Source organism: Poromitra crassiceps, assembly GCF_964638095.1.
Source record: "Poromitra crassiceps genome assembly, chromosome: 3".
In the NCBI taxonomy this organism is placed as follows: Eukaryota; Metazoa; Chordata; class Actinopteri; order Beryciformes; family Melamphaidae; genus Poromitra; species Poromitra crassiceps.
The window spans coordinates 24,710,405-24,724,832 of NC_139625.1; the positions used below are offsets into that span (position 1 = coordinate 24,710,405).

Genomic DNA, 14,428 nt, shown 5'->3' on the forward strand with positions numbered 1-14,428 from the left:
TTGGGTCCAGCAGCTCTCCACTAAGCTGATCTGAACGTTCCATTAGGATATTCCTCCCAATCCAATTGCTTGTAGTCATGTTGAGACACTGACTGTGAAGTCCTACACGACACAACACAAACTACTGCCAGGGAAAGTCCACTGCTGGGCTGAATATGGGCTTGGGGGTCAGACCATGTGGTTTGTCAGCCATGCTCATGTCATAGTCATACTCCGCGATCAAAAGCAATATGACCACAACATCAGGCTATAGCTAAATATAGCTTTTCTTCTACGGGTCACAATTCCCCTTACGATGATGAGAACATTTATTAACATCCTGCAAGTAGATGTAGTAGTAGTTTAAACTTTTGCTTCCTTATGAGCAGGAAATCCACTTTTTTTTTTACCACTGGACACAGTTGCTGGTCCATTCCAAAAAAAATCCACCGGTGCCTTTTACCATTTTGGAAACACAACAAAAGAACCTCCAACAGCTGGTCGTTTAACTACAGTTGACACACTTTCCAGCTACAGCCAACATTTGGCTGATGGCTGTCTAGTGTTAGACATCTTACAATGTCTACATGGCGATTGTGTCTCAAGAAGCTACTTAAAGCATCGGTGTCTATGATGATTAGGAAGAGGTATGAACCATCTGACGACACACAAAGTCTTTTTAGTTCAAAGGGAAAAGGTTGAAACATATACACATATACAAAATATCTAGATATTTTTTTTTAAAGACTCACACTGTACCCATTAATTCATTTCAGATGAACCAGTCTGACGAATCAGTCTCAACCATAAATAAGTTAACAATATAGCTTATCATAAATAAATTTCAGTCTGTAAAATTCACATATAAATACCCTGCTCCATCTTGCAGAGACTTCTCAGTAAGAGAAGTGGACCCATGTTACGCTGCAGCACTTTGCATTTTCTTTTCTCCCTTTGACAAAAAATACAAAGCATCCATGGTGTAAACACTGCCACTTTCCCTTTACACCTCTGGAGGCATGGTGTAAACACTGCCACTTTCCCTTTACACCTCTGGAGGCATGGGCAAAGTGAAGAGAGTCAATTGGACCGAGACCGAGCTGCAATTCTACGAGGAGACTGAGGAAATCTCTCCATCTGGACCTGTGGCAGTAGGGCAGACCTTTCATTTGGACACCGGTGACAACTTCTTCCTGGTTCAGTTCCTGATTGATACGGTCTGTGTGTGAGAGTGAGAGAGATAGACTATTGCTAGTGATGATTGATTGATTGATTGAGGTGGTGGTCGCTGCTCCTACTGCATGCTTGGTTTGGAGGCATGCGGTCGTCCATGCATTTGACTATGTGCCAGAGGCAGAGAGCTGCCAAGGACAGAGAGAGAGAGAGAGAGAGAGAGAGAGAGAGAGAGAGAGCCGTCTCTGGTCCGATCCATCATTCAGTTCATGAATCTGTCTGTCTCTCTCTCTCACTGCCCCTCTGAGAAGTGAAAGGCTGGAGGCGCTGGCTGGTGGCCGTGCTCGGAGTCCGTTCCCAGGGCCACGGGTGTGTTGACGGGGGTGGTGAGAGGGGTGCTGCTGGAGGGCTGGGGGTTGGCGTCGCCCTCTGGGGGGGTCTTCTCCTGAGACTGGGAAGAGGACGAGGAGGAATGGGTGCTCTCACTGGAACTGCTGCGGGTCTCTGTGCTGGTACTGGTCTTTTTCATCTTCCTCCTCTTGGCCAGCGGTGCCTTGTCCACTGTCTGCAGGCGGAAGCCTTCCCGCTTACATTTGTTAAATGCCTGGGACAGAGAAGGGATTAGAAAACCAGCTATTTAAAATCACATCAAAGGTGGTGGAATATTCGGTTCTGTGATTGCTGAAAACGTTCGGTCATCAGTCTTAACCGCCGCATTGTGGTCCCGTTGAGCAGATGCTTCATTTACCTCGTCTTCCCGGGTCAAATTGACCCGAACACAAACAGGAGGGTGTTCACTTGTCATAATCTATGAATTTCATAAGGTGGTGTAAATATATGATGTACCACCCACTGTGTATTTTACACATTGTGCAAATAAGACCAACTTACAGCAGGGGATCCCAACCTCTTTGGTCACACCATTATTGAAAGTAAAAATACCTAAGACCAACATTTAAAACACGTTGCATTAATAACGTCAAACTGATGTTTCCGTTTCGTCTCTCAAGTCAATTAGTATGAATTTCAGGGCTTTTGTACAGTCTGTGACTGGCAGCATTTTGGCAGCAGACTAAGGATGATTTGCTCAAAGCAAGCAAAGTTAATAACAGCAGGTAATAAAGTTGGGAAAGCCTGAGCTACAACTTAAAACAGCAGCACTGCTGCTCATTTCTTACATTGAAGGTAGCTTTGACATAAGTGTGGACGGAGGCAGTGGAGGAGCCCAGAATGTCCGGGGTCATGAGTGGGTTGGAGGATAGCTGGCTGTCATCCTGGAGCCAGGCATTGTAACGCAAGCCGCACATCTTAATCCTCTTGTTTGGGTCCACCGTGAGGAGCTCTACATGAAGAAGACAGAAAGAATTCCCTTAACGCTCTTAATACACAAGCGGAAAGGTGAGCCAAAAGTGAGGCACGAGGAGGAAGTTGGTGCCTAAGTAGGAAGTTAAACCAATGTGATGTCATCTGTGAGCTAGGTGTCCTGAGCTAAGACACATACCCTGAACTTGATGTGGTGAGTTCTAGCACAAAACCTTTGTCTTTTTCTCCTGTCTGCCCTCTCTCTCTTTTGTCCTTACTGTCATGTTATGCTATCAATTTTTTTTTATTGATTGTTTGATTGATTTGGGGGGGGGGTTCAGCCATCTACACTTGACACTCATAAATTAATATTTTCACTGTAGCTTAAACATAAATAAAGATGACATTTCTGATCCAGTGATGAAAACACTAAATAGTATATTGGCGACAGCCAACAGCCATTCTCTCACACACCTAAGATTTGACAGCGAGCCAGCAGGCCCATCCTCACCTTGTATAAGGTCTTTGGCCTGCTGGGACACGTTCCTCCAGGCCTCTCCTTCAAAAGAGAAGTCCCCCTGTTTGATCTTCTTCATGATCTCCTCAGCACTGGTGTGGGCCAGGCTTTTCTCCTGACACTGGAAAGGCACCTGGCCTGACAGCATGGTGTACTGCAACCAGAAACGCACAGGGTATATGCAGGAATCCTGAAGTTACATTCAATGCCTTTTAAGACCTTTTCAATTCAATATATTTTAATACCTACTTTTGTCACATCAGCGACACACCTTTAACATCAACTTTACTATACATTGATTTTGAGATTGCAAAACTAAACGGTCTAAGTTTGCGCTAACTTCTACGGAGCACCGTATCAATACAACACATTTCAGATAGGCCGGGAGGGAACAAAGCGCATAAAGAGAATAAATTGAGTAGATAGCAGAAGGAACAGGTATGGAGGGCGAATCACAACGTTATATGACGCATGGTCTAACGTTACATTACCCTGATCGCAAATAATGAGGAGGAAATCACGACCATGGCAAACCATCTCAGGCAATCGAGCTTGGAAATGGGTCTTCACATCAACAACTTCTACCATGAATGTTCATGGGAATGGAAATGTGAAAATCCAGGATGATGAACTTGAAAATGTGAAAAAGTTTAAGTTCTTGGGATCTTATATCACCCCTGAAGGAGACAGCGCTAAAGACATTAAGATAAGAATAGGACAGGCCAGGAGCATTGCAGCAAACCTGACGGAAGTGTGGAAAGCACAAGATCTAGGCCTGAAGTTGAACGTGAAGCCAGCAAAAGCGCTGACGTGGAGCGTATGGATGGGAAAGCCGGACCTTAAGGAAGGCAGGGGAAAGGGTGATTGAGGTCTTGGAGCTGTGGCTGTGGAGACGAGTACCGAGAGTCAGCTGGAAGGAGAGACGGGCAAATGACTGGGTGAGGGCGAAAGTGGGGATACCTGTGGAGCAAGGAATGCTGGAGGAAGTAAAGAAGAGGAAGCTGAGAAAATATTAGCACTGCAAAAGACGAGGCGACAGCTTAGTGTTGGCAACTATAGAGGGAGAGGTGTGTGTGAAACTATAGAGGGAGAGGTGTGTGTGAAACTATAGAGGGAGAGGTGTGTGTGAAACTATAGAGGGAGAGGTGTGTGTGAAACTATAGAGGGAGAGGTGTGTGTGAAACTATAGAGGGAGAGGTGTGTGTGAAACTATAGAGGGAGAGGTGTGTTGGCAACTATAGAGGGAGAGGTGTGTGTGAAACTATAGAGGGAGAGGTGTGTGTGAAACTATAGAGGGAGAGGTGTGTGTGAAACTATAGAGGGAGAGGTGTGTGTGAAACTATAGAGGGAGAGGTGTGTGTGAAACTATAGAGGGAGAGGTGTGTGTGAAACTATAGAGGGAGAGGTGTGTGTGAAACTATAGAGGGAGAGGTGTGTGTGAAACTATAGAGGGAGAGGTGTGTGAAACTATAGAGGGAGAGGTGTGTGTGAAACTATAGAGGGAGAGGTGTGTGTGAAACTATAGAGGGAGAGGTGTGTGAAACTATAGAGGGAGAGGTGTGTGAAACTATAGAGGGAGAGGTGTGTGTGAAACTATAGAGGGAGAGGTGTGTGTGAAACTATAGAGGGAGAGGTGTGTGTGAAACTATAGAGGGAGAGGTGTGTGTGAAACTATAGAGGGAGAGGTGTGTGTGAAACTATAGAGGGAGAGGTGTGTGTGAAACTATAGAGGGAGAGGTGTGTGTGAAACTATAGAGGGAGAGGTGTGTGTGAAACTATAGAGGGAGAGGTGTGTGTGAAACTATAGAGGGAGAGGTGTGTGTGAAACTATAGAGGGAGAGGTGTGTGTGAAACTATAGAGGGAGAGGTGTGTGTGAAACTATAGAGGGAGAGGTGTGTGAAACTATAGAGGGAGAGGTGTGTGTGAAACTATAGAGGGAGAGGTGTGTGTGAAACTATAGAGGGAGAGGTGTGTGAAACTATAGAGGGAGAGGTGTGTGAAACTATAGAGGGAGAGGTGTGTGTGAAACTATAGAGGGAGAGGTGTGTGTGAAACTATAGAGGGAGAGGTGTGTGTGAAACTATAGAGGGAGAGGTGTGTGTGAAACTATAGAGGGAGAGGTGTGTGTGAAACTATAGAGGGAGAGGTGTGTGTGAAACTATAGAGGGAGAGGTGTGTGTGAAACTATAGAGGGAGAGGTGTGTGTGAAAGACAGAATGGACAGACAACATCAGAGACTGGAGAGGAGATGTGGAATCTGCAAGAAAGGCTGCCATCGAAAGGAATGCCCACGGCCCATCACAGGGCTAAGGCAAACTGAACTGAACTGTAACATTACATTAGCAGCGGCGCAGAAATTACTTTGAACATGGGGGAGATGAAGAAACATTTAGAAAATGTATTTTAAGTGACTACTACTAGCAGAAACTTATGGTGCTGCCTTGCTGGGTCTTGACAAAATGCTTCTGGATGCAATTGCTAACAAGTGTTGGTGCATAACAGTGAACCTAACAGTACTGCTGTGATAAGCCATTTCCAATTTGCAGAGCTTACAGAGCACAACACTGTTGGGTCTCTGTCGAAAATACTCCCACACTTTAGATGATCGTGATGAGTTGTTGTTGTTGTTTTTCCACTGCAGCTTGTTCTGCGGCTTAGGAATCAGACTCCATGCTTTGACCATCTTACCACGTGTTTCTGTAATCGATGACGTTGACGAATCGCACCAGCCCTATTCCAGACGAGGTCATTGCTGAAGAGGCGTGCCTTTTATATGTGTGGATCTGATATCCTGGACATAGTCTGCTCCAGAGCAGGTTAGTTGTGCAGCCTAAGTCGCCATGATGTACACTGCTGAAAAGTGAGCCTCCGTCATAGGACCGAAAAAGCCAGGGTTAAGCCCAAACCCACTAACCCACTAATCTTGCTTTCTGAGACAGTTCCCATGTGTTTCCATTGCCATGTTTGCTGTAGACAGCATTTGGACCAACACTCGACAGAGTGTGCTTAACTGACTGAATAGAATACTCTCACCTTGGCCTGATTACATCTGCCCTCGGATTTCTCATTAAAATCACAGCGGAGGGAGCAGCGCCTTTGGCAGTGGAGACTCTGCAGCACCCTCATCTCCCTCTCTCTCTCTATCCCTCGCTCTGTAGCACCCTCATCTCCCTGTCTCTCTCTTTCCCTCACTCTGTAGCAACCTCATCTCCCTCTCTCTCTCTATCCCTCACTCTGTAGCAACCTCATCTCCCTCTCTCTCTCTATCCCTCGCTCTGTAGCACCCTCATCTCCCTGTCTCTCTCTTTCCCTCACTCTGTAGCACCCTCATCTCCCTCTCTCTCTCTATCCCTCACTCTGTAGCAACCTCATCTCCCTCTCTCTCTCTTTCCCTCACTCTGTAGCAACCTCATCTCCCTCTCTCTCTCTATCCCTCACTCTGTAGCACCCTCATCTCCCTCTCTCTCTCTATCCCTCACTCTGTAGCAACCTCATCTCCCTCTCTCTCTCTATCCCTCGCTCTGTAGCACCCTCATCTCCCTGTCTCTCTCTTTCCCTCACTCTGTAGCACCCTCATCTCCCTCTCTCTCTCTCTCTTTCCCTCACTCTGTAGCAACCTCATCTCCCTCTCTCTCTCTATCCCTCACTCTGTAGCACCCTCATCTCCCTCTCTCTCTCTATCCCTCGCTCTGTAGCACCCTCATCTCCCTGTCTCTCTCTTTCCCTCACTCTGTAGCAACCTCATCTCCCTCTCTCTCTCTATCCCTCACTCTGTAGCACCCTCATCTCCCTCTCTCTCTCTATCCCTCACTCTGTAGCACCCTCATCTCCCTCTCTCTCTCTTTCCCTTGCTCTGTAGCACCCTCATCTCCCTCTCTCTCTCTTTCCCTCGCTCTGTAGCACCCTCATCTCCCTCTCTCTCTCTTTCCCTCACTCTGTAGCACCCTCATCTCCCTCTCTCTCTCTTTCCCTCGCTCTGTAGCACCCTCATCTCCCTCTCTCTCCCTCGCTCTGCAGCACCCTCATCTCTCTCTCACCTCTCTCACTCTGTAGCACCCTCCTCTCCCTCTCTCTCTTTCCCTCGCTCTGTAGCACCCTCATCTCCCTCGCTCTGTAGCACCCTCATCTCTCTCTCACCTCTCTCACTCTGTAGCACCCTCATCTCCCTCTCTCTCTCTTTCCCTCGCTCTGCAGCACCCTCATCTCCCTCTCTCTCTCTTTCCCTCGCTCTGCAGCACCCTCATCTCCCTCTCTCTCTCTTTCCCTCACTCTGTAGCACCCTCATCTCCCTCTCTCTCTCTTTCCCTCGCTCTGTAGCACCCTCATCTCCCTCTCTCTCTCTTTCCCTCACTCTGTAGCACCCTCATCTCCCTCTCTTTCCCTCGCTCTGCAGCACCCTCATCTCCCTCTCTCTCTCTTTCCCTCACTCTGTAGCACCCTGTCTCTCTCTCTCTTTCAGTGGAGGCTCTGTAGCACCCTGATCTCCCTCTCTCTCTCTCTTTCCCTCGCTCTGTAGCACCCTCATCTCTCTCTCTCTTTCAGTGGAGACTCTGCAGCACGCTCATCTCCCTCTCTTTCAGTGGAGGCTCTGTAGCACCCTGATCTCCCTCTCTCTCTCTCTCTCTTGCTCTGTAGCACCCTGATCTCCCTCTCTCTCTCTCCCTCTCTCTCTCTCTCTCTCTCTCTCGCTCTGTAGCACCCTGATCTCCCTCTCTCTCTCTCTCTCGCTCTGTAGCACCCTGATCTCCCTCTCTCTCTCTCTCTCTTTCCCTCGCTCCTCACTATGCTTCCAGGGCATCGTGCACACAGCTTGTCAGGAGCCATTTCATCAACGCTTCATGAGGCGCACTACTCTCCTACACCCCCCAGGGGGCGACGGCGCAAAGCAGCACTTGCAGAGAGAGAGCCCAGGCTCTGCACGCATGCATGACTGCCCAAGTGGAGAAATCACTCTTTCACTCTCCGCCCCCTGTGTGCCCTCTCCTTCTCTTATCTACCTCTCATTTTAATTGTCCTCCTCTATGCAGAAAGCCGTTGAATTCGGGGGACATTTCCGCTGCCGGGAAGCAATGTTTCATATGAGCACAGCCCTAATCAGCTGTGAGTGCAGGGCTGCTGGCTCTTCATGTCTCATATGAGCACAGCCCTAATCAGCTGTGAGTGCAGGGCTGCTGGCTCTTCATGTCTCATATGAGCACAGCCCTAAACAGCTGTGAGTGCAGGGCTGCTGGCTCTTCATGTCTCATATGAGCACAGCCCTAAACAGCTGTGAGTGCAGGGCTGCTGGCTCTTCATGTCTCATATGAGCACAGCCCTAAACAGCTGTGAGTGCAGGGCTGCTGGCTCTTCATGTCTCATATGAGCACAGCCCTAATCAGCTGTGAGTGCAGGGCTGCTGGCTCTTCATGTCTCATATGAGCACAGCCCTAATCAGCTGTGAGTGCAGGGCTGCTGGCTCTTCATGTCTCATATGAGCACAGCCCTAATCAGCTGTGAGTGCAGGGCTGCTGGCTCTTCATGTCTCATATGAGCACAGCCCTAATCAGCTGTGAGTGCAGGGCTGCTGGCTCTTCATGTCTCATATGAGCACAGCCCTAAACAGCTGTGAGTGCAGGGCTGCTGGCTCTTCATGTCTCATATGAGCACAGCCCTAAACAGCTGTGAGTGCAGGGCTGCTGGCTCTTCATGTCTCATATGAGCACAGCCCTAATCAGCTGTGAGTGCAGGGCTGCTGGCTCTTCATGTCTCATATGAGCACAGCCCTAATCAGCTGTGAGTGCAGGGCTGCTGGCTCTTCATTCTGTGGTGAATATTAAACTGTGTCAGCTCACCACAGGACACCCCAAACTGTAGCACTGACAAACAAGAGAGGGAGATGGATCGCATGCGAAACAGATTCAACAAAAGACACACACACACACACACACACACACACACACACACACACACACACACACACGTATGTACAGTACACATGCATACACACACACACACACACACACACACACACACACACACACACAGCCCTGAACCACAATATCTAGGCTAAATCTATTGAATATATGGTCACCCCATACACTGGATAAAATAAAAGACATTAACACTGTATGAACTAATCCATTACGTGTGTTAGTTAGCATAGCATCATTATTAGTCAATTTAGTCAGTCAAATGAGTCCTTTTCTTCCTATGTACAAGCGCCACTGTGGCTAGAGGACAAAATGATTCCTGTCCTGCTACCATGTTATCATGTCCACTTTGAGTTACTGTGAAATAATAATGAGTTGTTTTTAATGCTTCATCCAAAGTAGCAGTGTTGGACCCCTCATACAGAGTCAAATCACAACACATCATTCACACAGCACAGCCCAGCCCAGCCCAGCACAGCACAGCACAGCACAGCACAGCACAGCACAGCACAGCACAGCACAGCACAGCACAGCCATCCTACGTGATCCACTCACCAGAATGACGCCCAGACTCCACAGGTCACAGGACTCGTCGTAGCCATCGTATTTGAGTATCTCAGGTGCGGCGTATTGCAGCGTGAAGCACGGAGTCTTCAGGAGTTGATTGTCTGGCGGTTTGAGGCGAGCAAAGCCAAAGTCTATGATCTTTATCTCCGAGTTCTCACTTTCGTCTGTGAGGAGCAGATTCTACAAAGCAATTCGAGACAGGGACAGCAATCATTTCTCTCTCTTCAGCACAACTGGTCTTCTCAAGAGCTCACTAAACTGGACTTCAAGACTTGGCAGCCAAAATGCTTGGGGGTCAAACAATTATAATCTGCTCTTGAAGGAAGCTGGGCTTGGGGGCGTTCATTTGTAATACACCCCAGAGTCAAAATGATACTTTATGACAGATCATATAGACTTCAGTAAAACACAGTCATTCTCTTTCAGAAGCGTATGAGCCAGTGTCTTTGCATCATCACAGTGAGACAAACTATGGTCAGAAAGAAAGTACTGTAACTGTTCCCTGGTCTGAGCGTGTGTTGAGGTCCCTATGCACCACCCCTACATCGTGCATGTGGCTGACGCGTGTTCAGTACCTATGGTTTGAGTGTCCCTGTGCACCACCCCTACATCGTGCATGTGGCTGACGCGTGTTCAGTACCTCTGGTTTGAGGTCCCTGTGCACCACCCCTACATCGTGCATGTGGCTGACGCGTGTTCAGTACCTATGGTTTGAGTGTCCCTGTGCACCACCCCTACATCGTGCATGTGGCTGACGCGTGTTCAGTACCTCTGGTTTGAGGTCCCTGTGCACCACCCCTACATCGTGCATGTGGCTGACGCGTGTTCAGTACCTCTGGTTTGAGGTCCCTGTGCACCACCCCTACATCGTGCATGTGGCTGACGGCGGACACCAGTCTGCGCATGATGCGGCTGGCCTCCGTCTCACTGAAATGTTGCTTCCTGCGGATCCTCTCCAGCAGCTCTCCTCCACCCAGCAGCTCCAACACCAGGTACGTGTGCAGCTACAGTGACACACAAACACACAGAGCATGTTTACACCTCACCCCTGCTACACCCCTTTCCAGCCTTTATTCTTTGACATGGAATGAAATATTATATTTACAAAACGGTCCTCTTATTTAAAAAAAGTGCAAACATTCCTATACTTTGCAGCTAAATAAATATTGAACAACTTCATGACTAATGCAGATATCATAAATCTTGTTCTCACAGCGTGAACAGAGTTGACGGCGAATGGAAATTTCTCTCTCGTATGGCAAATACATATAACGAAAACAGCCCTTCTTCGGGTCACAGGGCAAAGATCAAACCGCATTAGTATTGAGTCAGAACAAAGTGGGAGGGGAGTAATGGTTCTTCTGGGCTTCTCATTAGCACTGGAGCGGAGGGAACAAAGGCAGGACCGGGGCGAGACGAGCCTGCTTTGATCTGGGTCACAGGAGGCTCTGAGGTTACAGTAATGACCCCGGCGAGCTCATCAGCACTAAAGTGCTCGCTCCTGGATGTGAAGGGCCTGGGCTAATGAACCTGCGCACTGTCAGCCGCACAGCCACACCTTCCCAATAACCAAGGTACACTAGATTTGTAACATATGCGCATTTAATTTGGGTCAGTGTGGGGCGAGACTCGAGACGCAGGCGGATCTAGGTTGCTTCTATAGAGTGGGACAAAAGTGGCTGTTGGCGCAGCTGCAGTTTGGAAATAGATTTGGTGTGAAATATCAAGAGCATGGGGAGAGATGTTTATGGGACAATCAATGTGGAGACCTTCAGGGCTTCCAGCATCGCCATTCATCTCCTTTGTTCCAGTTCATCCGTCGGCTTTGTTCCAGTTCCGGGATGGAATAAGGCTGCAGTCTCCACAGGCGGCATAGACAGCAAATGGAGCGATGCAAAATAGAACTCATGATTGTAAATATAGCTGCTGTAATTCATTTTACCTGGTCATGGTAAATTTCATGTAGCTTCACAATGTTAGGGTGGCCATCGCAGAGCTTCAGGGCTGCTACTTCCTTCTGCGTCTGGGCCTCCATTCTATAGAAAAAACAAGTGGGAGGTCAAATTATTGGCACGTAAACACCACACACACACACACACACACACACACACACACACACACACACACACACACACACACACACACACACACACACACGAGTAAGAAAATAAGTAAGAAATGTTATCGCCTTGATCTTATTTTTAGGGGAATTTAGATCCTTTTCTGGGACAATAATAGATTAGCCTTGCTTATTGGCACTCAATATTTACACCAACATTTGTTCTAACTTATTTCCCGCTGCTGGAAACTGGCAGCAGGCCGCCTTACAAAAGAAGATGGTGTTGTTTTTGCCCATTTCTGTCCTCAACTTTCTCCCCCTTTTTTTAAACAATATTGGTTGCTTTATTTTCCTGGTGATGCAGTGGTTTGCCTGGGCTCGGCATTTTCTTCTACCTGCTGCAGTCATACAGCGGCTTACAACAGCCCTAAGTCACTTTTTTCACAGGCATTTTATGAACTTTCAAGCCTGCATTCATTTCTGACCCTGACACACAAGCACATATTTATTTTACAACCAAGGCCTGGTTGGGGGGAAATGCATTGTGATGCTGTGAGCAAAGTGTGATTTGCTTTCAGAGGGTGTCTCTATGGATCTCAGAACATGTTTGTGTCAAAGTTGTCCCAATTATGGTTGCTCTCCTTAGAGCCACAACATTTGGTCCTGTCACAGTGTGTCACTGGAGGATGTCCGCTCCTCTCTGAAGGTGTCACCACATGTTAACTCTCCTGCAGTTGAGAAGTATGATCACAGCTCAGTCTGTAGCAGTCAACAGCAGTTTCCTGAGCAGAGCTGTATTTAGATATAGTTGATAGCGAATGCTTCTAACCTTACCAGCAATGCTCATTGACTGCAAATAACAACCCTGTGAATATCACTGTGAAATTAAGTCCTGTATGTCATGCATGAATGTGTCAATTTTGCAGAATAACATTTTTTGTCCAGATATTTTTTTGTAAGATTAGCTTTACTTTGCTGACTTTTACTAACACCACACTGTGCTGATCACACACAATTCCCTCAGGAAGAGAAGGAAGGTGGCTGCTAAACTGTTAAAATCACACAGTTTCAACAGCATCTATTGTAGTGTGACAAACACATAGGAGCCAGAGGCCATACCTCTTGCTGACAATCTTGACTGCGTATTTCTGTCCAGTCTTCTTGTGTGTGCACTGTCTACAGATGGAGAAGCTCCCCTCCCCCAGAGCATTGTCCTTCAGCTCCATCTCATAACTCGTATAGAATGGCGAGTCCTGCAGAGGGGAACATTGGACCAAAATAAGGTGTCAGGTGAGAGCAATAGACCTTTTTCACAGCGGCCATTTTGTGTCTAAAAGGCAGGGCAAACACAGGTGCAACCAAAACATTAATGAGGACCCCAGCACTGGAACTGAACACCTAAATGGTTCGGAAGTTGGAAACCATCATTGATGTTTTGGTTGCACCTGTGTTCACCCTGCCTTTTAGACACAAAATGGCTGCGGTGAAAAAGGTCCATCAGACTCACGAAGCATCACCAAAGTACCGCAAATCACAGTAAAGAATGTATTCAAGGATATTTTGGCTTTAACACATTGATCATTAAAGCATGTGTAATAGTGTATTCACAGTGGTAACATACCTAATTAATTAGCAGCATATTTGAATGTGACCTCATGTCTTGGGCTCCCTGGTATATCAGCTGCCTTAATATCCTCTGTGTAGAATAACTAATGTGAGCAAAAGCTACTTGACTTGACAGATAATGTTGGCAATTGAACCCTTAGCAATCAAAGCTTATAGCATATTACATAGGCCTATGTAGAAAGAACTGCTTATACAAAGCCATTTATTATCAAATGTGTGTGTTGTCTTACAATCATAGAAAGATTTTGCTACAGTGTATCGCATCATTCCAAGAAAAATAATCAATAAAGCCCCCAGTACATTGCTCTGGCGTGTGACTAGGGATGGGCATGAGTACTCGAGTACTGTATTTGGACACCAGTATTCGATCAACGTTTCAACGTAGCGATAAACGTCATCAAAATGTATTTGTATACAAGAAGTGAATTATGGTAGTTGTGTGATTAACTTTTACTACCTTTTTATAACTAGATACTGTTTCATAAAGAACAGATATATGAATTGTTGCAAATTACATTGCAACATTGAGATGAAGTTTGATCATTTTGTTCGTTTGACAAATCTGAATTTAGAAGTCCAGAAAACAGAGGGGGAAAAGAAAGATTGCTAACTAGCTTCTTGTTACCAAAAAAAAGCAGAGCAAACAATAAAGTTAAAGCACGGCTAGCCAGGTTTGAGGCTCTGTAAGGCTGGTCGGAGCACATCTCTGCTTGATGACTTGGCTGACAGCCTGTTCTATAAAAGTGCCTATTAAGACCATGGAGCCAAGAAAGATGTAAGTAGGCTTTGACTAATTTTTACAGGCGAGCCAGAATACATATTCCCTTTTCATGAACGTCTTTAATTAAACTCTGGTCAAGACCTCGGGAAAGAGCTTTTTTTCTGCTAGACTGATATCATTAAAAGTTTTAATAGGATCCATTAAAATTCATATTTGGCCAAAATAACACACCACTGGCTTTAAAGCTGTGGTAACTAAACTGGAAGACTTGCAATGCAGCTCACTTCCATAAAAAACAGGCTCGTCCAAACTGAATCTAAGTGCCGGCGTTAGAAAGAAAGAGAGTTGTGGAATGGACAGGAAGAGAAAAACATATCTGTCTGTGATGGCAGCCATTAGTGTAAGTGTGTTTGTGCAGAAGGACACAAGCCCATTCATCTTAGGGTGTATTCACACCTGTAGGTCGTTTGCTTTGTTTTTCCGATTCAGGTACTTAATTGATACAATTGTTGCATTTGTGCCTTGGTTCGTTTGTGTTCACACAGCCACAAATCAAACGGTCTAAATAGTATTG

At 46.6% G+C, this 14,428-nt stretch overlaps 1 protein-coding gene across 2 annotated transcripts in view; it reads right to left on the minus strand.

Annotated features, from left to right (window-relative positions):
• Nucleotides 1-836: 836 nt before the first annotated feature.
• rps6ka5 (ribosomal protein S6 kinase, polypeptide 5) overlaps nucleotides 837-14,428 on the minus strand; it is a 45,361-nt gene continuing 31,769 nt past the window's right edge. For both annotated transcript variants that reach the window (XM_083632488.1, XM_083632487.1), the window contains 7 exons: nucleotides 12,627-12,760; nucleotides 11,391-11,484; nucleotides 10,282-10,452; nucleotides 9,437-9,628; nucleotides 2,966-3,125; nucleotides 2,331-2,494; nucleotides 837-1,756 (listed from right to left, as the gene is read on the minus strand). In XM_083632488.1, the coding sequence (XP_083488614.1) occupies nucleotides 1,445-1,756; nucleotides 2,331-2,494; nucleotides 2,966-3,125; nucleotides 9,437-9,628; nucleotides 10,282-10,452; nucleotides 11,391-11,484; nucleotides 12,627-12,760 (1,227 nt within the window). In that variant the 3' untranslated portion in view covers nucleotides 837-1,444. The remainder of the gene's footprint in view (nucleotides 1,757-2,330; nucleotides 2,495-2,965; nucleotides 3,126-9,436; nucleotides 9,629-10,281; nucleotides 10,453-11,390; nucleotides 11,485-12,626; nucleotides 12,761-14,428) is intronic.